This window comes from Aotus nancymaae, unplaced genomic scaffold, assembly GCF_030222135.1.
Source record: "Aotus nancymaae isolate 86718 unplaced genomic scaffold, 86718_ANA_hifiasm-v0.15.2.pri h1tg000053l, whole genome shotgun sequence".
NCBI lineage: Eukaryota > Metazoa > Chordata > Mammalia > Primates > Aotidae > Aotus > Aotus nancymaae.
The window spans coordinates 31464274-31482538 of NW_026988467.1; the positions used below are offsets into that span (position 1 = coordinate 31464274).

The 18265-nt window shown below is 40.4% G+C and overlaps 2 protein-coding genes across 5 annotated transcripts in view; both read right to left on the minus strand.

Moving 5' to 3' along the window:
* Window positions 1–506: 506 nt before the first annotated feature.
* TMEM35B (transmembrane protein 35B) lies at window positions 507–4004 on the minus strand. The gene is made up of 3 exons (XM_012440144.3): window positions 3834–4004; window positions 2358–2538; window positions 507–1095 (listed from the first exon to the last, which is right to left on the minus strand). Exons 1-3 carry the CDS (start codon window positions 3939–3941, stop codon window positions 920–922), a joined length of 465 nt encoding a protein of 154 aa, XP_012295567.2. The 5' UTR covers window positions 3942–4004; the 3' UTR covers window positions 507–919.
* A 1660-nt stretch (window positions 4005–5664) lies between these two features.
* ZMYM6 (zinc finger MYM-type containing 6) overlaps window positions 5665–18265 on the minus strand; it is a 40421-nt gene continuing 27820 nt past the window's right edge. For all 4 annotated transcript variants that reach the window (XM_021677129.2, XM_021677130.2, XM_021677132.2 and 1 more), the window contains 2 exons: window positions 10553–10706; window positions 5665–7618 (listed from right to left, as the gene is read on the minus strand). In XM_021677129.2, coding sequence (XP_021532804.2) covers window positions 5787–7618; window positions 10553–10706 — 1986 coding nt within the window. In that variant the 3' untranslated portion in view covers window positions 5665–5786. The remainder of the gene's footprint in view (window positions 7619–10552; window positions 10707–18265) is intronic.

Here is an 18265-nt window from a genome sequence, read left to right on the forward strand (position 1 = left end):
TGCTGTACCATTCGCATTTCATGGAGTTGCCTATCCCCCACTTTCACGTAGGTGTCAAGGAGCACTGGACTGGGTGCCACAGGTCACCACCAGAGCTTGATTTCAGGTCCTATAAAATGACTCAATGCCTGCCTGATAGTTCTGCAAATCTAATGTGTCAGAGAAAAAAAGGAGTGGGAGGGAATCTCTAATGTGGCTCAAAGGGCACAGGCAGAAGCAAGTACTTATGCTCTGCCATATAGAACCTGTACATCTTAAATATGTATTAAAACCCTTAAAAATATGCAAGTAGGTTCAAAAAACCTACATTTTTTTTAACCAGCACCTTCATTTCTAGGGGAAGAAAATAAGTATGCAAAGGCGATTTACTGTGAGGCTTATGATAGCAAAAAACTGAGAATAACCTAAATGTTCCTCATGGTGGGGGGTTGAGTAAATACAGTATAGTACATCCTTACAATGAAGTACTATGCAGCCATTAACAATGAGGCAAAAGAGACATGAAATGGTCTTATAGTATATTAGGTTTTAAAAGGAGGGAATAAAGTAGGATATATGGTTTCATTTTCATTTAAAAAATATATATATATATCTGTTTAAAGGCACAGAAAAAAGTTCAGAGGTATAGTTACACCAAAGCATTAAAAGTGGTTATTAGGGGCATCAGAATTTTGGTTGATTTAAATTTCTTTTTTGCTTATTTTGTATTTTCATATGACATGAGGAATGTTAGTATGTATAACATGTATTCCTCACAAAAGAGTAGTAAAGCTAAAAAGAGAAAGCAGGGCCAGGTAGATAAGATGTCTCTTTCAACACTGGCTGACCCTGGATATTATACTGGTAACAAGATGATAGACTCTGTGTTCTACCATGTTCCTGCTGTGACAGCTGCATGGTATAAAGAGGCAGAGATGCTCTACTTCAAGGATTCCTTGAATGTTCTTAGAGTCTTCTTCCTAGTGGGTCTGACCACCTTCTTAGTTTGGGCTAAGAGCTGGCCGACATCCAGCAGCAGCAGGAACACCAGGCAGACGATGGCTGGGATGCAGGTGCTTAGTGACTCTTTTAGAGCTGCCAAGGTGAAGATGGCCCCTGGAATGGAAAGTGAGGTCCCTAAGGCTTCCTGGAAGAACCCAGGAGATCCAGGAGGTCAGAGCTCTCCAGTTTAGGCTGACCCACTTCAGCCCAAGCCCTCCTATTAAACACCCCTACCACTCCCAATGCACATTCCCAAAACTAGCTGGACTCATCTCTGGCCTCCTGGAGAACGCAGGACCAGGAAATTTAAGCCTCTTGAACAACAGTAGCAGTGTCAACAGTTGCTCCTCTCAGAAGACAAGAAAGAAACAGAAATGACCCAGCCAAATTCTCCCTGATTCTTTTTTTTTTTTTTTTTTTTTGAGATGGAGTCTTGCTCTGTCACCCAGGCTGGAGGACAATGGTGCTATCTCGACTCACTGAAACCTCCACCTCCTGAGTTCAAGCAATTCTCCTAGCTCAGCCTCCTGAGTAGCTGGAATTACAGGCACACAACACCACACTAGGCTAATATTTGTATTTTTAGTAGAGACAGGGTTTCATCATGTTGGTCAGGCTGGTCTCGAACTCCTGACCTCAGGGGATCCACCCACCTTGGCCTCCCAAACTACTGGGATTACCGGCATGAGCCACCGAGCCCAGCCCCTTCTCCTTTCTTAATCCTACATCTACCAGGATTAAGATGGAGGGAAGGATTAGTGCAGGGACTGTTGGTTGGAGGTATGGGAAAGGTCTGAAAATGAGAGGAGCTGCAGAGATGGAAGCAAGCCTGGTAGCGGCGGCAGCAATGCTAACAGATGCCGGAGCATACAGAAGAGCCTGAAGATATCTGACCTTTGAAGCAGCAGCTGTCTTTGTACATCAGCAGTTCCTGTGGGCAGAGCTGCTAGGAGGAGGACTCTCTAGGGAAATTCTCTGCCTTCCTGTTCAAGGTTTCCCAGCTTCCCTGCTCTCTACACCAATCTGCCAGACACATACATCAAATGGCAACTGCTGCCCCATCCCCTCATCCCAGGAGTGGGCATGTGGAGGAAGGGGCAGAGGTGCTGAGCTTGCAATACATCTTCGCAAGGGAATACCATGCAGCCATTAGAATTGAGGAGGTAGAAGGTACACTTAACATGTGATAGTGTTTTAGCATATTAAGTTTAAAAAGTACCTGTGCTAGTCTGAAGACCATGGAAACTGTGGTAGAGCAAAAATGCTCTTGATTCCAGAGGAAAAAAAAGGGTGACAACAGTAAGGGGGAACAGCCAGGTCTTTCCATCATCCTCCCCCAGAAGACCCCATTTTCTCAGGCCAGTTGGCCCCCTTACCCATCATGAGCAGAATCAAGAACAAGTTACTGATCTCTTGCAGCATCGGTGGGCCTGTGACCAGCAGCAACCCAGCCAGCAGTTCCAGGAAGCCCACAGCTGTTTGGTAGCTCAGGGGATCTGGCTGGTAGCCAAACACCTTCAGCGGGAACACCTCAGCAAACTGCACGAACAGGGCTTTCTAGGGGTGGCAAGGAAGGCCTGTCAGCCATGCTCATCAGGGATGTGCTGCCCAGATGCTCCACGGCATATCTATGCCTGTGCCCTTAACTCCCCTGACAAAAGAACTACTACTACTCCAGGTCAGGCCCAGGCCTGAGGTCAGCCTGGAGAGGAGAGGGCTGCCCTGTAGCGCTGAGCTTCGGAATCAAGAAACAGGCTCCATGCTCCAAGTGGTACAGAGACTGATTTTCTCACTAGACCTGTCAAGAGGTTACAACCCAGCCCCAAATCCCAAGAGGAGGGAGCTGGGCTTGGCTTGTTTTCCTTTGTGCCTGGCCTGGTTTCTCTTAAGGTTGATATGCAGGGAATATTTGGAGGTGGGGCAGAGGTGGAAGGGCTCATTAAACAGATTCCACCTTGAATCTCCTTTGCTGGGTCCTGGATACCATCGAGGCAGACACAAGGGCAGGGTTAGGTAGGCTCAAAATGACTCTTCTTGTCAAGGCAGATCCTCCCCTGAGCCAAATGACAACTTCATCCTGACTTTCGGAGTTACTTTTTTCTGTTCCCACTCCTCAACTCTACCTCCCTTCCTCAGCTCTGCAGAGCAGCAGCTCCAAGCCGTCTGTCTCTGAGGATGTATCCAGGCCTTGGAGAGGGAGGTCAGCAGAGGTCTCCAAGTCTGGCTCTTTTGAGGGACTGGGGGGATTGGTGAGCAGGACACGAAAGCTTTCCCATGAATCTGGAACTAGACAGAAGGCTGAAACACGACCTCGGGGCCTCTCTCTCAGTCTTCATGAAAACGACTCTTGGGTTCCGAGTTAGGAGTGTCTAGTTTGCGTCCCGCTTCCTGACTAGATGTACAACCTTTAGCAGATATACTTGCCCTTCAGGGCGGGCTTCCTTCCCTGCAAAGCCAGGATTACTACACCCCAGCCACACGAACCTCCTAAGAACTGAGGCAAACGGTGAAAAGGGGGAAGAGAGCAGGGAGGGAGCTCAGTCGTTTTTCCACTGCATCTTCCTCCCCCAGGGTCCCGGGGAACCTCCTAAGGCTCGACTTTTTCCTGGAGCCATCAATGCTCAGCAGGAAGGGGAGGTTCTGTCCCCTTCCGTCTAGGGAAGGTCCAGAGAACTCGAGGAACTCCCCAGGTAGGACCCGCGTCTCAGTCGAAAGCCAGGCGCTTTCCCCCAGCTCCTCCAGCTGAGCCTCGGAAGCCCAAAGACGGCCTGCCGGGCCGAGGGCGGGGAGCGGCGGGGCGGAGCACACGCCGCCGCGGGCCCGATCCCCGGCCGCCCGCCCGCGCCGCTCACCATCCGCTCCGAAACTGGAGCCGAGATCTGCTCCGAGAGCTTGGCCGCCCCCACGAGCGCGAAGAAGCCTCCCAGCAGCAAGCGCAGCACTAAGAGCAGGAGCGCCATGGCCGCGCTCGCCCTGCGGGACACCGAGCTCGCCCGTCCGAGGGTTGGTCCCGCCGAAAACCCGCCCCTGCCGCCGGCTCATTTCCTTCCTCCCAAGGGCAGCCGGAAGACTCGCGCCAGAGCTCCCGTACCCCGCCCTCCAGGGGGTCGCGAGTCTCCAGCACTGGGGCAGGGGGCCCCCATCTCACAGGTGGGGATACACGAGGACCACTGGCTTGTAACTGACTAAACTGGCGCCTTTGGATTCAGGGAGTGTTTCTCAGCCAATACGGAGTGCGGGCAGACACGGGTGGGTGTCTGGGTACAGCTCAGCTACCATCAAAAGACTCCGGGCTTCGTACCTGCCTGTGCCACGCTAGCTGTGGGATCTGAGCTGTCACCCCACCCCAACGGTCTTCAGTATCTGCCTCTGTATATGGGGATAACTCGGTTCTCCAGAGTTTGTATTAACAGGCCTAGGACAGTGCCTACACACTAAGAGCTCAGAAAGTTATTTGTAAATTAATTTATAAAGTTATAAGCAATAAATCAATAACCAGTAGTTAAATAAGTTTCTTTTCTGTCTTTGCCTGAGATATCTTTTCCCTCTAATTTCTCTCAGCTGAGATTGAAATGTGAAAGGTGTTTGAAAATTCAGGTACTTGCAGCCATGGATAGAGAGGCTTTCACTGAACGAAGCCCTACAAAGCCACTCCTGGCCCATCTGCTCTTACCTGGAAATCTCTCTACAGCTGGGATGGGCAAACCATGGGCCAAATTTGGCCAGCTATCTGATTTTTTCCTATGCATCTCCCCTTCCCCCAAGCTAATAAGGTTTGTTTACACTTTTTATGATAAAAACATTTTTTAAAGAAGCTTGCGTGACATCAAAATTATATGAAATTCGTATTTCAGTGTTCACAAATAAGTTTTATTTAAACACAGCTACACTCATCTGCATATTGTCTATGGCTGCTTTTGCACTGCATCTGCAGAACTGAGTAGTTGTGACAGTATGGACTGCAAAGATGAAAATATTTACTATCTCGCTCTTTATATTTAAAAAGTTTGCTAAGCCCTGGTATAGTGGGCCAGAGAGGCCCCAAGCAAGGGTCTCAACCCTCCCTGCTGCTTCCTTTTCTTGTTACCCAAGCTGCTTAGATCTATTTTTTCTGGCCAGGCATAGTGGCTCACACTTGTAATCCCAGCACTTTGGAAGACCGAGGCAGGTGGATCACTTGAGGTCAGGAGTTCGACCTCACCAACATGGTGAAACTCCGTCTCTACTAAAAAAATATAATAGCTGAGTGTGGTGGCACACACCTGTAACCCCAGTTACTTGGGAGGCTGAGGCAAGAGAATCGCTTGAACCAGATATCGCTTGTACCAGGCAGAGGTTGCAGTGAGCTGAGATCTCACCATTGCACTCCAGCCTGGGCAACAAGAGCGAAACTCTGTCTCAAAAAAAAAAAAAAAAGATCTATCTTTTCCATCTACTCACAGCCTTGCTGGGGTAAGTAGCTGGTTGGCTGAAAGACTGAAATGTTCCACTTGCTTCTCAAGGCCAAGCTGTTTCCAACATGCAGGTTGTGCTGTTACATTATAAACTGGGCCTCTCATTACCTGCAGTCTTTGTCACTAAACCAAATTTATTAATGAAATAACCACATTTTCTATCCTAGATTATAATTATACATAATTATTTATAAAATCGTAATTATTAAATTCCTCAACAAAAAAAGGAAAAATTATTAAAACATTTAATCACCAAAAACACAAATCCACATTAGGAAATTATCTTTTAGGATACTTATACAAAACTTAACACAAAATTATTGACTTCACTGATAAGCAATGTGCATGTTGCTACTCATTCTCTTTCACTAATTTTTCTATCCTTGGAATCAAAGATGTGACTGCAAGTCTTAGGGCAGGGCCAGAAACCGACAGATTTCTTTGTTTTGACTCAGTCAAAGCTGAAAAGGCAGCATCACATAAATAAACAGTTGAAAAGGGTAATAAAAATTTCATTGCCTTTTCATGGAGTTCTGGGTATCTTGCCTTTGCATTTATCCAAAACTGAGTTACAGACACTGATTTAAATACTGATTGCAATCCTAAATCTGAAGATAGCTGTGTTAGCTTTTCTTCTTCGAAGTCGGTGAGATTATTATTTTGGTGATTCATAAAAGGGTTAATTATCCACAAATTTCCTGAACGTAAGTCTTGTTCTGGTGGAAAACAGTCACTGAACACTTGAGAAAGTCCTTCCAGGTGCTCAAAAATAATCCTTGTGATCTCTGTCATATTTAAGTCTGATGAATTTGAGAATTCAGAAAATGAAGGGAACATGTCATAATCATTCTCTTGTGTGCAGTTCAACCACATTTTTAACTTTCTCTTAAATACATCAATTTTATTACACAAATTGAAGAAAGTAGTCAAAGTTCCTTGGAGACTTAAATTTAACTCATTTATAAGTGAAAATATATCTGATAAGTAGGCCAGCTTTGCAACCCATTCCTCATCATGAAAATACTTGGCCAAATCTGAATGCTTTTGACTTAAGAATATTTCAATCTCATGTCGTAATTCAAATAATCTTTTTAACATTCTCCCTCTTGATATCCAACGTACTTCAGCATGAAGCGGTAAACTCACGTGCTCAGACCCCATCTCTTCACACAAAATTGTTAACATACGTGAATTCAATGCATTGCTCTTTATAAAAGTTAAAATTTGTGCTGACTGCAAAAGAATTTTATGTAAACATGGAGACAACTTTTCTGCGGCTAAATGTTCACGGTGAATAAAACAATGTGTAAATGCCGCTGTATTCATGGCAACTTCTTGAATTTTTGTTTTTAAACCAGAATACCTGCCAGTCATGCTTGCAGCCCCATCGGTGCAGAGACCAACACAATGTTTCCAATTCAGAGATTTACTATCAATATATTTATTTATTAGTTCAAATATTTCACAACCAGTTATTTGAGTAGTCATTTCAATGCAAAATAATAATTCTTCTTTTACATCATGACAATCATAATCAATGAAACGAATATAGCACAAAAGAAGTGTGATATTTGAGATTTCTGATGACTCATCTATCTGAAGGGCAAACCACTTCGACTCTCTGACCTTCTGAATCAGCTGGTCTTCAATATCTGCAGATAGTTCATCAATCCTGTGTTGAATTGTAATATTAGAAAGTGGAATTGTTTTCATTTTGTCTCCAGCACTTGAACCCAAAACTTCTGAACACATTTCTACTAAATACGGTTTAATTAATTCTTCGGCAATGGAGAATGGCTTCTTGCTTGCAGCAGTTTGGAAAGCAATTAAATAAGAAGCTTTCACAAGTGACTTTTCAACTAGTAAATACTTTTTAAAAGAACTATTTTGACATTCCATTTCTAGAGATTTTTGTTCAAAAAAATCTACTGGTTTGTTTTCTAATTCTGAATGTTTTGTCTTCAAATGATGAGAAAGATTTGCTGGCTTCATGTTTTCACTGGGTAAGATCTCTCCACAAATGACACACTGTGGCCTTGGTGAACTTTCTTTTGATCCAGGACAGATAATAAAACCAACTTTTAAATAGTCTGTATCATATGTCTGCAAAAAACCTAATCTTTTTTTCTTTGAAGGTGGAGAATCAAGTTCTGCATCTTTTTTTTCATTAGGCATAGGTAAATCTGAATGAAATATTTGAATCAGTTATTTTCAAGAACAAATAAGCAATGTTCTTTATCTCCTAACACATTTAAAATTCATATTTTGTTACTATTTTTATTTATCAGAAGAATGCATTGATAAAAGTTTAAGCAGAAACCACAATACTTCCAATGATGCCACTGAAAACTGAATTTCTCCTTTGCCCAAAGCTTGATCACTGGATGTAATAAAACTATAGGATGTGGTACATGTACAAGTAGTCCCAAGCACCCAACAGGTTATTGAAATTAGGGCTGAAGACCACAGTACACATCAAATTAAGAATAAACCTTTTGGCTGAGCAGGGTGGCCCACACCTAAAATCCCAGCACTTTGGTACACCAAGGTGGGTAGATCACTTGAGCCCAGGAGTTAGAGACCAGCCTGGGCAACATGGCGAAACTCCATCTCTACAAAGGAAAAACAAAAATTGGCCAGGTGCAGTGGCACACACCTGTAGTCCCAGCTACTTGGGTAGCTAAGGCAGGAGAATCGCCTGAGGCCCAGGAGGTCGAGGCCGCAGGTAGCCATGATCACGCCACTGCACTCGAGACTGTCTCAAAAATAAATAAATAAATAAATAAAATTTTTTATTGGTTAGTGATACTAGTGCCAAATTTTTTTTTAAAGAAAATGAAAAAAAAGGCCAGGCACAGTGGCTGATGCCTGTAATCCCAACTCTTTGGGAGGCTGAGGCGGGCAGATCACCTGAGATCAAGAGTTCAAGACTAGCCTGGACAACATAGTGAAACCCCATCTCTACTAAAAATACAAAATTAGCCAGGCGTGGTGGTACATGCCTGTAATATCCCAGCTACTTGAGAGGCTGAGGCAGGAGAATCGCTTGAACCTTTGAGGCAGAGGTTGCAATGAGCCGAGATCATGTCATTGCACTCCAGCCTGGGAGACAATAGAGAAACTCTGTCTCAAGGAAAAAAAAAAGAAAAGAAAAGGAAGAAAAAGAGACAAAAAACTAATGTTTTACCTTCAAACAATCCAGAAAAAAAAAAAGAAAATAAATACTGCAAAAAATTAACATTTCATTAATCTGGATGAAGAGTACACTAGTGTTGACTGTACTGACTGTACTGTATATTCAACTTTTCTGAGTTTTGGTATTTAGCATCAGTGAGGTTGTAGAGAAATGGATCCTCCTGAACACTGCTGGTTGGAGCATACATTGATGTAACTTTTCAGGAGGGCAATTTAGGCAACAGGTATCAAAAGCCTTAAGAATCAGTGACAGCCTTTGAATCAGTAATTCAACTGATTAGAACTTATCCTAAGGACGTAATTAGACAAGTGGACAAAGATCCATTAACACAGCTTAACTCAACATTGCTTATAATATAAATATCTAAATTTCCAATCTTAGGGTATTGGTTATATTATATACACTGAAATCTATGTTAAGAATCTCACACCCAGGTAACATATCTACAGATGTACCCCCTGAATAAAATAAGATAAAATAAATACAAAAAAATTAAAATTGGAAAAAAAAAAATATCAATGTATATTTAAATCTATACTGACGTGGAATAAATGTTTCCACTGCAACATCAAATGAAAAAGTAGTTTCAATTGTTAGAAAACAATTCAAAATTTATTCTTGTTTTTTTTTTTTTGAGACAAAGTTTCACTCTTTTTGCCCAGGCTGGAGTGCAATGGTGCAATCTTGGCTCACCGAAACCTCTGCCTCCCAGGTTCAACCGATTCTCCTGCCTCAGCCTCCCAAGTAGCTGGGATTAAAGACGCATGTCACCATGACTGGCTAATTTTGTATTTTCAGTAGAGATGGGGTTTCGCCATGTTAGTCAGGTTGGTCTCAAACCTCTGATGTCAGGTGATCCTCCCACCTTGGCCTCCTAAAGTGCTGGGATTACAGGTGTGAGCCACCGCACCTGGCCAACAATTCAATATTCAATCTACAACTCAAAACATAAGCGCGCGCACACGCCCACAGATCTTTTAGTACTCTCCATGCGTGAATGTGTATATAATGTAAATTCAGGTACAAAGAACATATTGTTTTAATAGGAATATAAAATAAATTTCCTGAGGAAGGAAAACGGGATTCTCCTTGATTTCTACCAAAACAAAACTTACTACTTGTTGACAAACTAACCTTTTAAATATAACATACTCTATGATATAAAATTATTATTAAAAACAAAAAGCAGGCCAAGCGCAGTGGCTCACACCTGTAATCCTAGTACTTTGGGAGACCAAGGCCAGCCGTTGAACACCTGAGGTCAGGAGTTCAAAACCAGCCTAGCCAACATGATGAAACCCCATCTCTACGAAAAACACAAAAATTAGTTGGGTGTGGTGGCAGGCGCCTGTAATCCCAGCTGCTCGTGAGGCTGAGACAGGAGAATCACTTGAATCTAGGAGGCAGAGGTTACAGAGAGCCAAGATCACACCATTGCACTGCAGCCTGGGCAACAAGAGTGAAACTCCATCTCAAAAAAAAGAATCAAAAAATGCTTTAGGTACCGTAGACTATTTAAGTAACTAAAAATCTAAGGATAGTGGGATTAAAAGTAGTTAATATAGACTGGGGCAATACTTTACAACTTTTTTCAAGTATAAGCTCAATTTTCATCGTCACCAACACCTCAGATAAACTAGTTGTACTGTTAGCAACTGATAACTGAATTTGCAGTGTTTAAAAAAAAACAGGTTAAGTCAGTAATGCTAACTAAAACTGTATGTTAGTAATTATAATAGCTTGTTATAACACCTGGTTATCAGTAATAATAATTATAAAAGCAAGTATTCAAAGTATGTGATCCAAGAAAAGGAATGTTTTCACATTTAAGACCGTGTCAATTATCTTCTTTTTCTTTCTTAAAAAACAAAAACAAGCCAGAAAATAAACTTTGTACATGGGAATTCACAAGGATACATACCTGTCTGACATTCCTTGTGCTGTGTATGTGGTTTGCAAGAAGTGGCCTTGGTCTGTGTGACGGGCTTGCATAATACGCCTTTGTTCTTTAAAAGCCTGGAAGGCTGGGAAGATTGGGAAGATGGAAGTTTCATAGCATCTGCCTGTGTACTTTCCTAGTTAAAAGCAAATTCAGAAACCAAAGAAAGATTTTTTTTAGTACCTTATCACTGACTATAATTTCTATCAATTGAAAGTTGATATATATCAAGAGAAATATAATTCCTCTGAAAGAGTGGTTGCAATAAAAAAGTCACCTTGAAAAACACACACAGATTCCTACTTCTCCCATCAGTATTAGTTTATTGATTTTTAAAAACATTTAAAAATATATCTATAAACTATAAAATATATATAGTTTAAAAATAAGTATGATCAATGAAAACAATTGTTAATCTTGCTGATTAGGACAATTGGCTACTCAGAAAAATTAGATCCAACCTCAGACCATACACAAAAATATATTCCGTATCAATTAAAGATTGAAGCAAAAAAAAAAGAACCCAAAACTAAAGTCGCTAGAGAACTTTCAAATAACCAGATCACAAAGTATTCTTAAGTAAAACACAAAAGAGTAAAACAAAGTAGGAAAGATTGATACATTTGACTACCTCAAAATTTAAAACTGCACAGATGATCCAGGATAATCTCCCTATTTTAAGGTTAACTGATTAGTAACCTAATCATTAGCTACCCTAATTCCCCTTTGCCATGTAATGTAACATATTCACAGATTCTGCAAACAAGGATATGGACATCTTTGGGAGGCTACTATTCTGCCTATCATAATAAAGCTTTTAAAAATAGATTTTTTTAATCTAAAAAAATTTCTGTAAACAAAGGTATTTATCAAACCAAGTTACAGGACAAACAACAGAGTGGAGGAATATACTTAAAACATGTGGTCACTCAATATTTATTAACTGAATGTTTACTACAAGCCAAGCATTGTTCTAAGCCTTGAGGATACAGCAGAAAACAAGACAAAGTTCTGCTCTTAAGAGCCTTACATTCTAGAGGAAGACACAAAACATAAACAAGTAAAACAAGTAATATATAATTCCAGGTAGTGATAAGTGCAATGAAGAAAATAAAGCAGCGTATGGGAATGGAGAGTGATGGCATGGAGGAGGGTAATTCTGAAGTAAACATCTGAGCAGAGACCTTTTGAATTATTCAAAAGAGTAAGCCATGCAACGGCCTAAGGTCAGAAGAGTCCAGGCAGGGAGACTATAGGTGGGAAAACCCTGAGTGCGAGAAAGCTTGGCATGCTTTAGGAACATCAATAAGAACAAGGCTGAAAGACAGTAAGCAAGGGGAGAATGATACATTTGGAGAGTTAGGCAGATTGTACAGGATCTGTAAGGTCTCAGTTAAAAACTAAATTAGGATTGTATTTTAAATGTGATGGGAAGCCATTGGAGGTTATACTTAAATTTACTTTAAACAAAAGCAATACATGAACTCAGTACAAAATTCAAAATGTATGAAGTATCGGATGAGTGCAAAAGTAATTGTGGTTTCTGCAAGCAAAGTAATATATACATGAATGACTGCCATCTACCCAGACTGAACCTAGAACACAAGACAGTTCCCAGTTTCTTATACGGTTGTTCCCCCTTATCTGCCAGGGATATGTTCCAAGACCCCCAGTGGTTGCCTGAAACCAAGGATCACACCGAACCCTATATACATATGTAGATATATATATATATATGTAAACTGTGTGTGTGTACATATATATGTGTATATATACCAAACCCTATATACATACATATGTAGATATGGCAATCACTATTACCCATTTATTAGTTGTCTTCCAGGGGATATTCTATACATATGTAAGAGAGAGAGAGAAAGAGAGAGAGAGAGAGTGTGTGTATATGTGTAACACAAATGGCACCATGTTACACAATTGTGTTTTTTCACTTATGATATTTGAGACTGCTCTTTTCTGTACATACTAAGCTGCCACATTCTTTTTAATAACTGTGTAACATTCCATTGTTATAGACATATACCTTGCCCAGTTTTAGCTATAGCCTCAACAAGGCCACTGTGCATGCCTGTGCAGCAATTCCACTTGCCAGGCCATACAAGTAGGTGTGAAATTCAAAAGGGTACATTTCAGACCCTGCCCATGTAGAGCTATTTTTTTCTAATTCACAATAATTCAGAGTGAAATACACCATGGCCTGACCACTGGTGAAATAATTAGGTTGTTTTCAAGCTTCTGCTACTACAAGCAATGTTGCTATGATTAAAATCCTTGTACATGCTTCATTTCATAAATGTATAAAATGTATCTGAAAAATAAATTCCTAAAACTGGAGTTCCCGGGTAAATGGTATTTAAAATTTTAACAGGTTTGCCCTCTGTAGCAGTTTTATCAATTTACACTATTCTAACTATTGGCAGTAAGAATACCTTAGCAGTGTTTTCCATCATTTTTCTTTGCCAATCTGGTTAAACTGTAGTTCTAACCAGAATTTCTATAATTTTGAAGTTGAATGTTTTTGCATATGTTACTTTTGCCCATTTTCCTACTGGTATTTAAATTGATTCATAGAAGCTTCTTGGGGATTTTTGGTTTGTTTCTTGAGACAGAGTCTTGCTCTGTTACCCAGACTGGAGTGCAGTGGCGTGATCTCAGTTCACTGCAACTTCCACCTCTCGGGATCAAGCAATTACTTGTGCTTTAGTCACCTAAGTAGTTGGGATTACAGGCATGTGCCACCACAGCCGGCTAATTTTTAAATTTTTAGTAGAGATAGGGTTTCACCATGTTGGCCAGGCTGGTCTTAAATTCCTGGCCTCAAGTGATCTGCCCACATCGGCCTCCCAAAATGTTGAGATTACAAGCGTGAGCCACCTCGCCTGTCCCATAGAAGCTCTTTACATATTAAAACAACTAGATTTTTGTAACAGGAATTGTATGTAACCTTTTCATTTTGTCACTTGTCTTTTGATTTTGAAATATGGTTGAATTGCCCTATTGATTCTTTTATGGCTTCTGGGTTTCATGACATATTTAGAAAGACTTCTACACTGTTAAAATTTTTTTCCTATGTTTTTCTGAGTATATACTTATAATTTCTTAAGTCTTTTCTCCATCTGAACTTTATTTTGGTCTAAACTGTGAGGTACAAATCTATATTTTCTTCCATGTATCTAGTTACTTGTAACAGCATTATTTATTAAATAATCCATATTTTTCCTACTGATGTGAAATGATACCTTTATCATTACAAAATTCCCATATATTAAATATATGTTTGGGCCGGGCGCAGTGGCTCACACCTGTAATCCCAACTTTGGAAGGCCAAGGAGGGTGGATCACGAGGTCAGGAGTTCAAGACCAGCCTGGCCAAGATGGTGAAACCCCATCTCTACTAAAAATACAAAAATTAGCCAGGCATGGTGGTGCGCACCTATAATCCCAGCTACTCGGGAAGCTGAGGCAGAGAACTGCTTTAATCCGAGAGGCAGAGGTTTCAGTGAGCCAAGATCATGCCATTGCACTCCAGCCTGGGCAACAGAGATGCCACCTAAAAAATATATATATATATATATATATTTTTTTTTTTTTTTGAGGGGGGGCGCCTATTTCTGAATTTCTTGTCTACTGGGTTGTCTGTCTATTCATGCACCAGTACCAACTGTTTTAACTATGTGGCTTTATAATATCTATAGTTTTCCTATAATTTCAATATGTGGAAACTAGCTCTTCACCTTCTTTATTCTTTTCAGAATTTCGTTGAAGGTTTTTGAGCAGAGGAATGACATGATCTGATTTGGGTTTTTAAAAGATCATTCTGGCAACAGTGTAGAGAAAAAACTGCAAAGGACGAAAATGGAAGCAGGATGACAGGTAGGTCACTGCAATAATCCAAAAGAATGATGATGCTCAGACTAAGAAGGTGGTAATCGGGGTGGTAAGAAGTAGGGATCACTGGAGAGAAGTCTCAGGGGGATAAAAGGATTCTGTTTTCGACATATTATTTGAGATGGCTGTTAATCATCTAAGTGTAAATGTCAAGTCGGCAGCTGGATTGATGAATCTGGAGCTCAAAGGTCAGGGTAAGAGAAATAAATCTAAATAAATCTAGAAGGAATCAACCACTATCTAGAGGGTATTTAAAACCACAGGACTGAGCCAAGCAAAATGGTTCACACCCTGTAATCCTAGCACTTTGGGAACCTGAGGTGGGAGGACGGCTTGAGACCAGAAGTCTGAGACCAGCGTGGGCAACATAGCAAGATCTCATCTCTACTAATAATGTACAAACAGCCAAGCATGGTGGCATGCCACTGTAGTCCCAACTATCAGGAGGCTGAGGTGGGAGGATCTCTCAATCCTGGAGGGTAGAGGTTGCAGTGAGCTGAGATCACACCACTGCACTCGAGACCCTGTCTCAATCAATCAATCGATAAAACCACAGGACGGTATGAGTTCACTAGAAATAATGCAGACTGAGAAAAGGACCAAGTATGATGTCATGGAATCTGCGTGAAGAAGGTATTTCAAGAAAGGAGGAAAGAGTGACTGTGTTAAATACAGTAAATTGACTACCGGATTTGGCAAAATAAAGACCGATAGCAACATGGACAAGACCAGTTTCAATGCAGTGATGCAGACAGAAGCCTGACTACAATGACCTAAGGAGAGATAACAGATAAGGAGGCAGAGGCGGCAAGAACAGACTACCTTTAGAGGAGTTTTTCCATAAAGAGCAGAGAAAAGGGATAGTTGCTGGAGGGCCACGGTGTTAAAAAAGGATTATTCTCAGATAAGATATAGGACTGCATATTTTTGTGTTGATGAAAATGATGAGTAGAAAAGGGGGAAAATCCAGAATATGCAGAGGACACCTAAAAATCAATAAGAAAAAGGTAATTCAACACAAAAATGAGGAAAAATTAAAAACAGGAAATTCAAGGAAAAGAAAATTCAAATGACCAAAAACAGAAATATAAGCAAATCTACTGGTAATTGGTGGCACACAAAATAAGACAACAATAAGATACCACCAAACAGATTGGCCAAAAAATTTTAAATATGATAACATTAAATGATGGTAAGGCTGTAATATATGGGTACAATCATAACTGTTTTGGTAGGAATAAAAATTGGAACAGCCCTACAAATGAAAATGCTCTTTGACCCAACAATTCTACTCTCCCATTTCTACACATCTACACACACAGAAGGAGACATATACAAGGATATTCACTGTAGCAGTCATTTTTATTTACTCATTTATTTTGAGACAAGGTCTCACCCTGTCACCCAGGCTGGAGTGCAGTGGTGTGATCTCAGCTCACTGCAGCATTGACCTACCTCCTAGACTCAAGCAACCCTCCCACCTCAGCCTCTCAAGTAGCTGGGACTACAGGCGTGTGCCACTATACCCAACTAATTTTTTGGTATTTTTTAATAGAGATGAGGTTTTATCATGTTGCCGAGGCTGGTCTCAAACTCCAGGGCTCAAGTGATCCTTGGCCTCCCAAAGCACTGGAATTACAGGTGTGAGCCACCACACAGAGCCCCAAAGACTTTTTTTTTCTTTTTCTTTTTTGAGACAGGGTCTCACTCTGTCACCCAGGCCAAAGTGCAGTGGTGCAATCAAGGCTCACTACAGCCCTGAACTCCCAGATTCAGGTGATTCTCCCATCTTAGCTTCCCAAATAGCTGGGACTAGAGGCACTTGCCACCACACATAGCTAATTTTTTGTATTTTCAGTAGACATGGGGTTTTGCTATGTTGTCCAGGCTAGTCTCAAATGCCTAAGCTCAAGAGATCTGCCCATCTTGGCCTCCCAAAGTGCTGAGATTACAGATGTGAGCCACTGTGACCAGCCACAGAGATTTTTAATAGCGAAAACCTGGAAACAATCTAATGTTCATCAATAGGACAACGGATAAATAAAAAGTGGTACCTATAGGTAAAACATTACTATAATCAACAGGAATGTACCAAACCTACTCAGTATCAACATGGATAGATTTTTTTTTAAAACAATATTAAATATTTTCCATGGATCTATACCTATGAAAGATTACAAGATGGTATAAAAGAACACACTAAACTCATAATAGTAGTTGCTTCCAGGGATGTAAAAGGGAGACTAACTGGTAGTAGTGATTAATTTTTTAAAAAAGAAGAAAAAGGTAGGGGAAGAAACTGAGCAAATAAACCAAATCTAACAATGGTTAATTCTGGATGATGGGAATATCATAGAGTGGTGGTTGGCAAACTATGGCCTGTGTACCATGTCCAGCCCACCATCTGTTTTTGTAAATAAAAATTTTATTGGAGGCCAGGTGCGGTGGCTCACACCTGTTATCCCAGCACTTTGGGAGGCTGAGGCAGGTAGATCATGAGGTCAGGAGTTCAAGACCAGCTTGGCCAAGATGGTGAAACCTCGTCTCTGCTAAAAATACAAAAATTAACTGGGCATTGTGGTGGGCGTCTATAATCCCAGCTACTGGGAAGGCTGAGGCAGAGGTTTCAGTGAGCCAAGATCGCACCACTGCACTCCAGCCTGGGCGACAGAGTGAGACTCCATCTCAAAAAAAAAAATTTACTGGAACACAGCCACGCTCACTCTTTAATGTATTATCTATGGCGGCTTCTGCACTACAATAACGGAGGAGATAGAGTCTACAGTTAGAACCATAAAGCCTGCAAAGTCTAAAATATTTACTATCTAGACTTTTATAGAAAAAGTTTGCTGAGTTTTACAGATTTTCTTCTTTGTACTTTTCTGTATTTTTCACCTTTCCCAAAAATTTAAAACCATTTCAGTAACTTGAGGGAGATTCACAACAAAGTCCTCAGAGAAACCAAGAAAAGATTCTAAAACTGTCAGGTTTTTTTTTTTTTCATATCGTAAGAGTGTTGCATTATTTATTAATATACTTTTTATAGACTAAAGTAAAAATATTAATCAGAACTATTCTGTAACACAGTTTAAATAACTGGTGAATTATAGAAATACTCCACATAGGGAAAACATATATAGGGCAGCTACATGAAATAGGAGGTATATTTTCCTAAAAGACTAAATAATTCAAAACTAATATAATTCAAGACTAATTATCTCATACATGTAGAGGAAAGATGCATTCTCAGAGTATATAAATCTATAACTAATATAGAATGTGTTTATGAATACATGTTAATGCTTATTAATATGTAATAATACATTAATACCTTGATTATAGAATTGTGTGGTTAATAATTACTAATGTACAACACAGTGATTTATTATGTAATTTAAAAATATAATTTAATGCACAATACATAATATACAAGTAAATACCAAGTTAACTTAATGACAGTTCATTATCTAATGTGGTATACTGCTTGAAAATAATTAAGGAGAAATTATGATCACCTTCCAATAACACAAATAATGAGAGAGTTAAGAGACACTAAATTAGGACAAGCTATCTCTCCAGATTACAATGAAGGCTGGTCTGATTCTGTGGAAGACTTTTACTAAAGAATGAATCTAATGTAGTTTGAGAGTTTTTTCCTTCATTTTTTTTTTCACTGAGGATTTCTTAATATGTAGACACATTTTTCATCTTTAGCCTTGCCACCACGAACAGCAATCCACATTTAGATCACCTTCAAAAATAGTGCTGCTGAAATATGGTCAAAAGCCT

Bases quoted from the DNA above. Each gene is read 5' to 3' on its own strand.
- TMEM35B (XM_012440144.3), bottom strand. From the start codon at position 3,941: ATGGCGCTCCTGCTCTTAGTGCTGCGCTTGCTGCTGGGAGGCTTCTTC. The intron at 2,539-3,833 runs GTGAGCGGCGCG...TGCCACCCCTAG, and splicing joins CTCCAGTTTCGGAGCGGATG to AAAGCCCTGTTCGTGCAGTT. The intron at 1,096-2,357 runs GTAAGGGGGCCA...TTTCCATTCCAG, and splicing joins CTTGATTCTGCTCATGATGG to GGGCCATCTTCACCTTGGCA.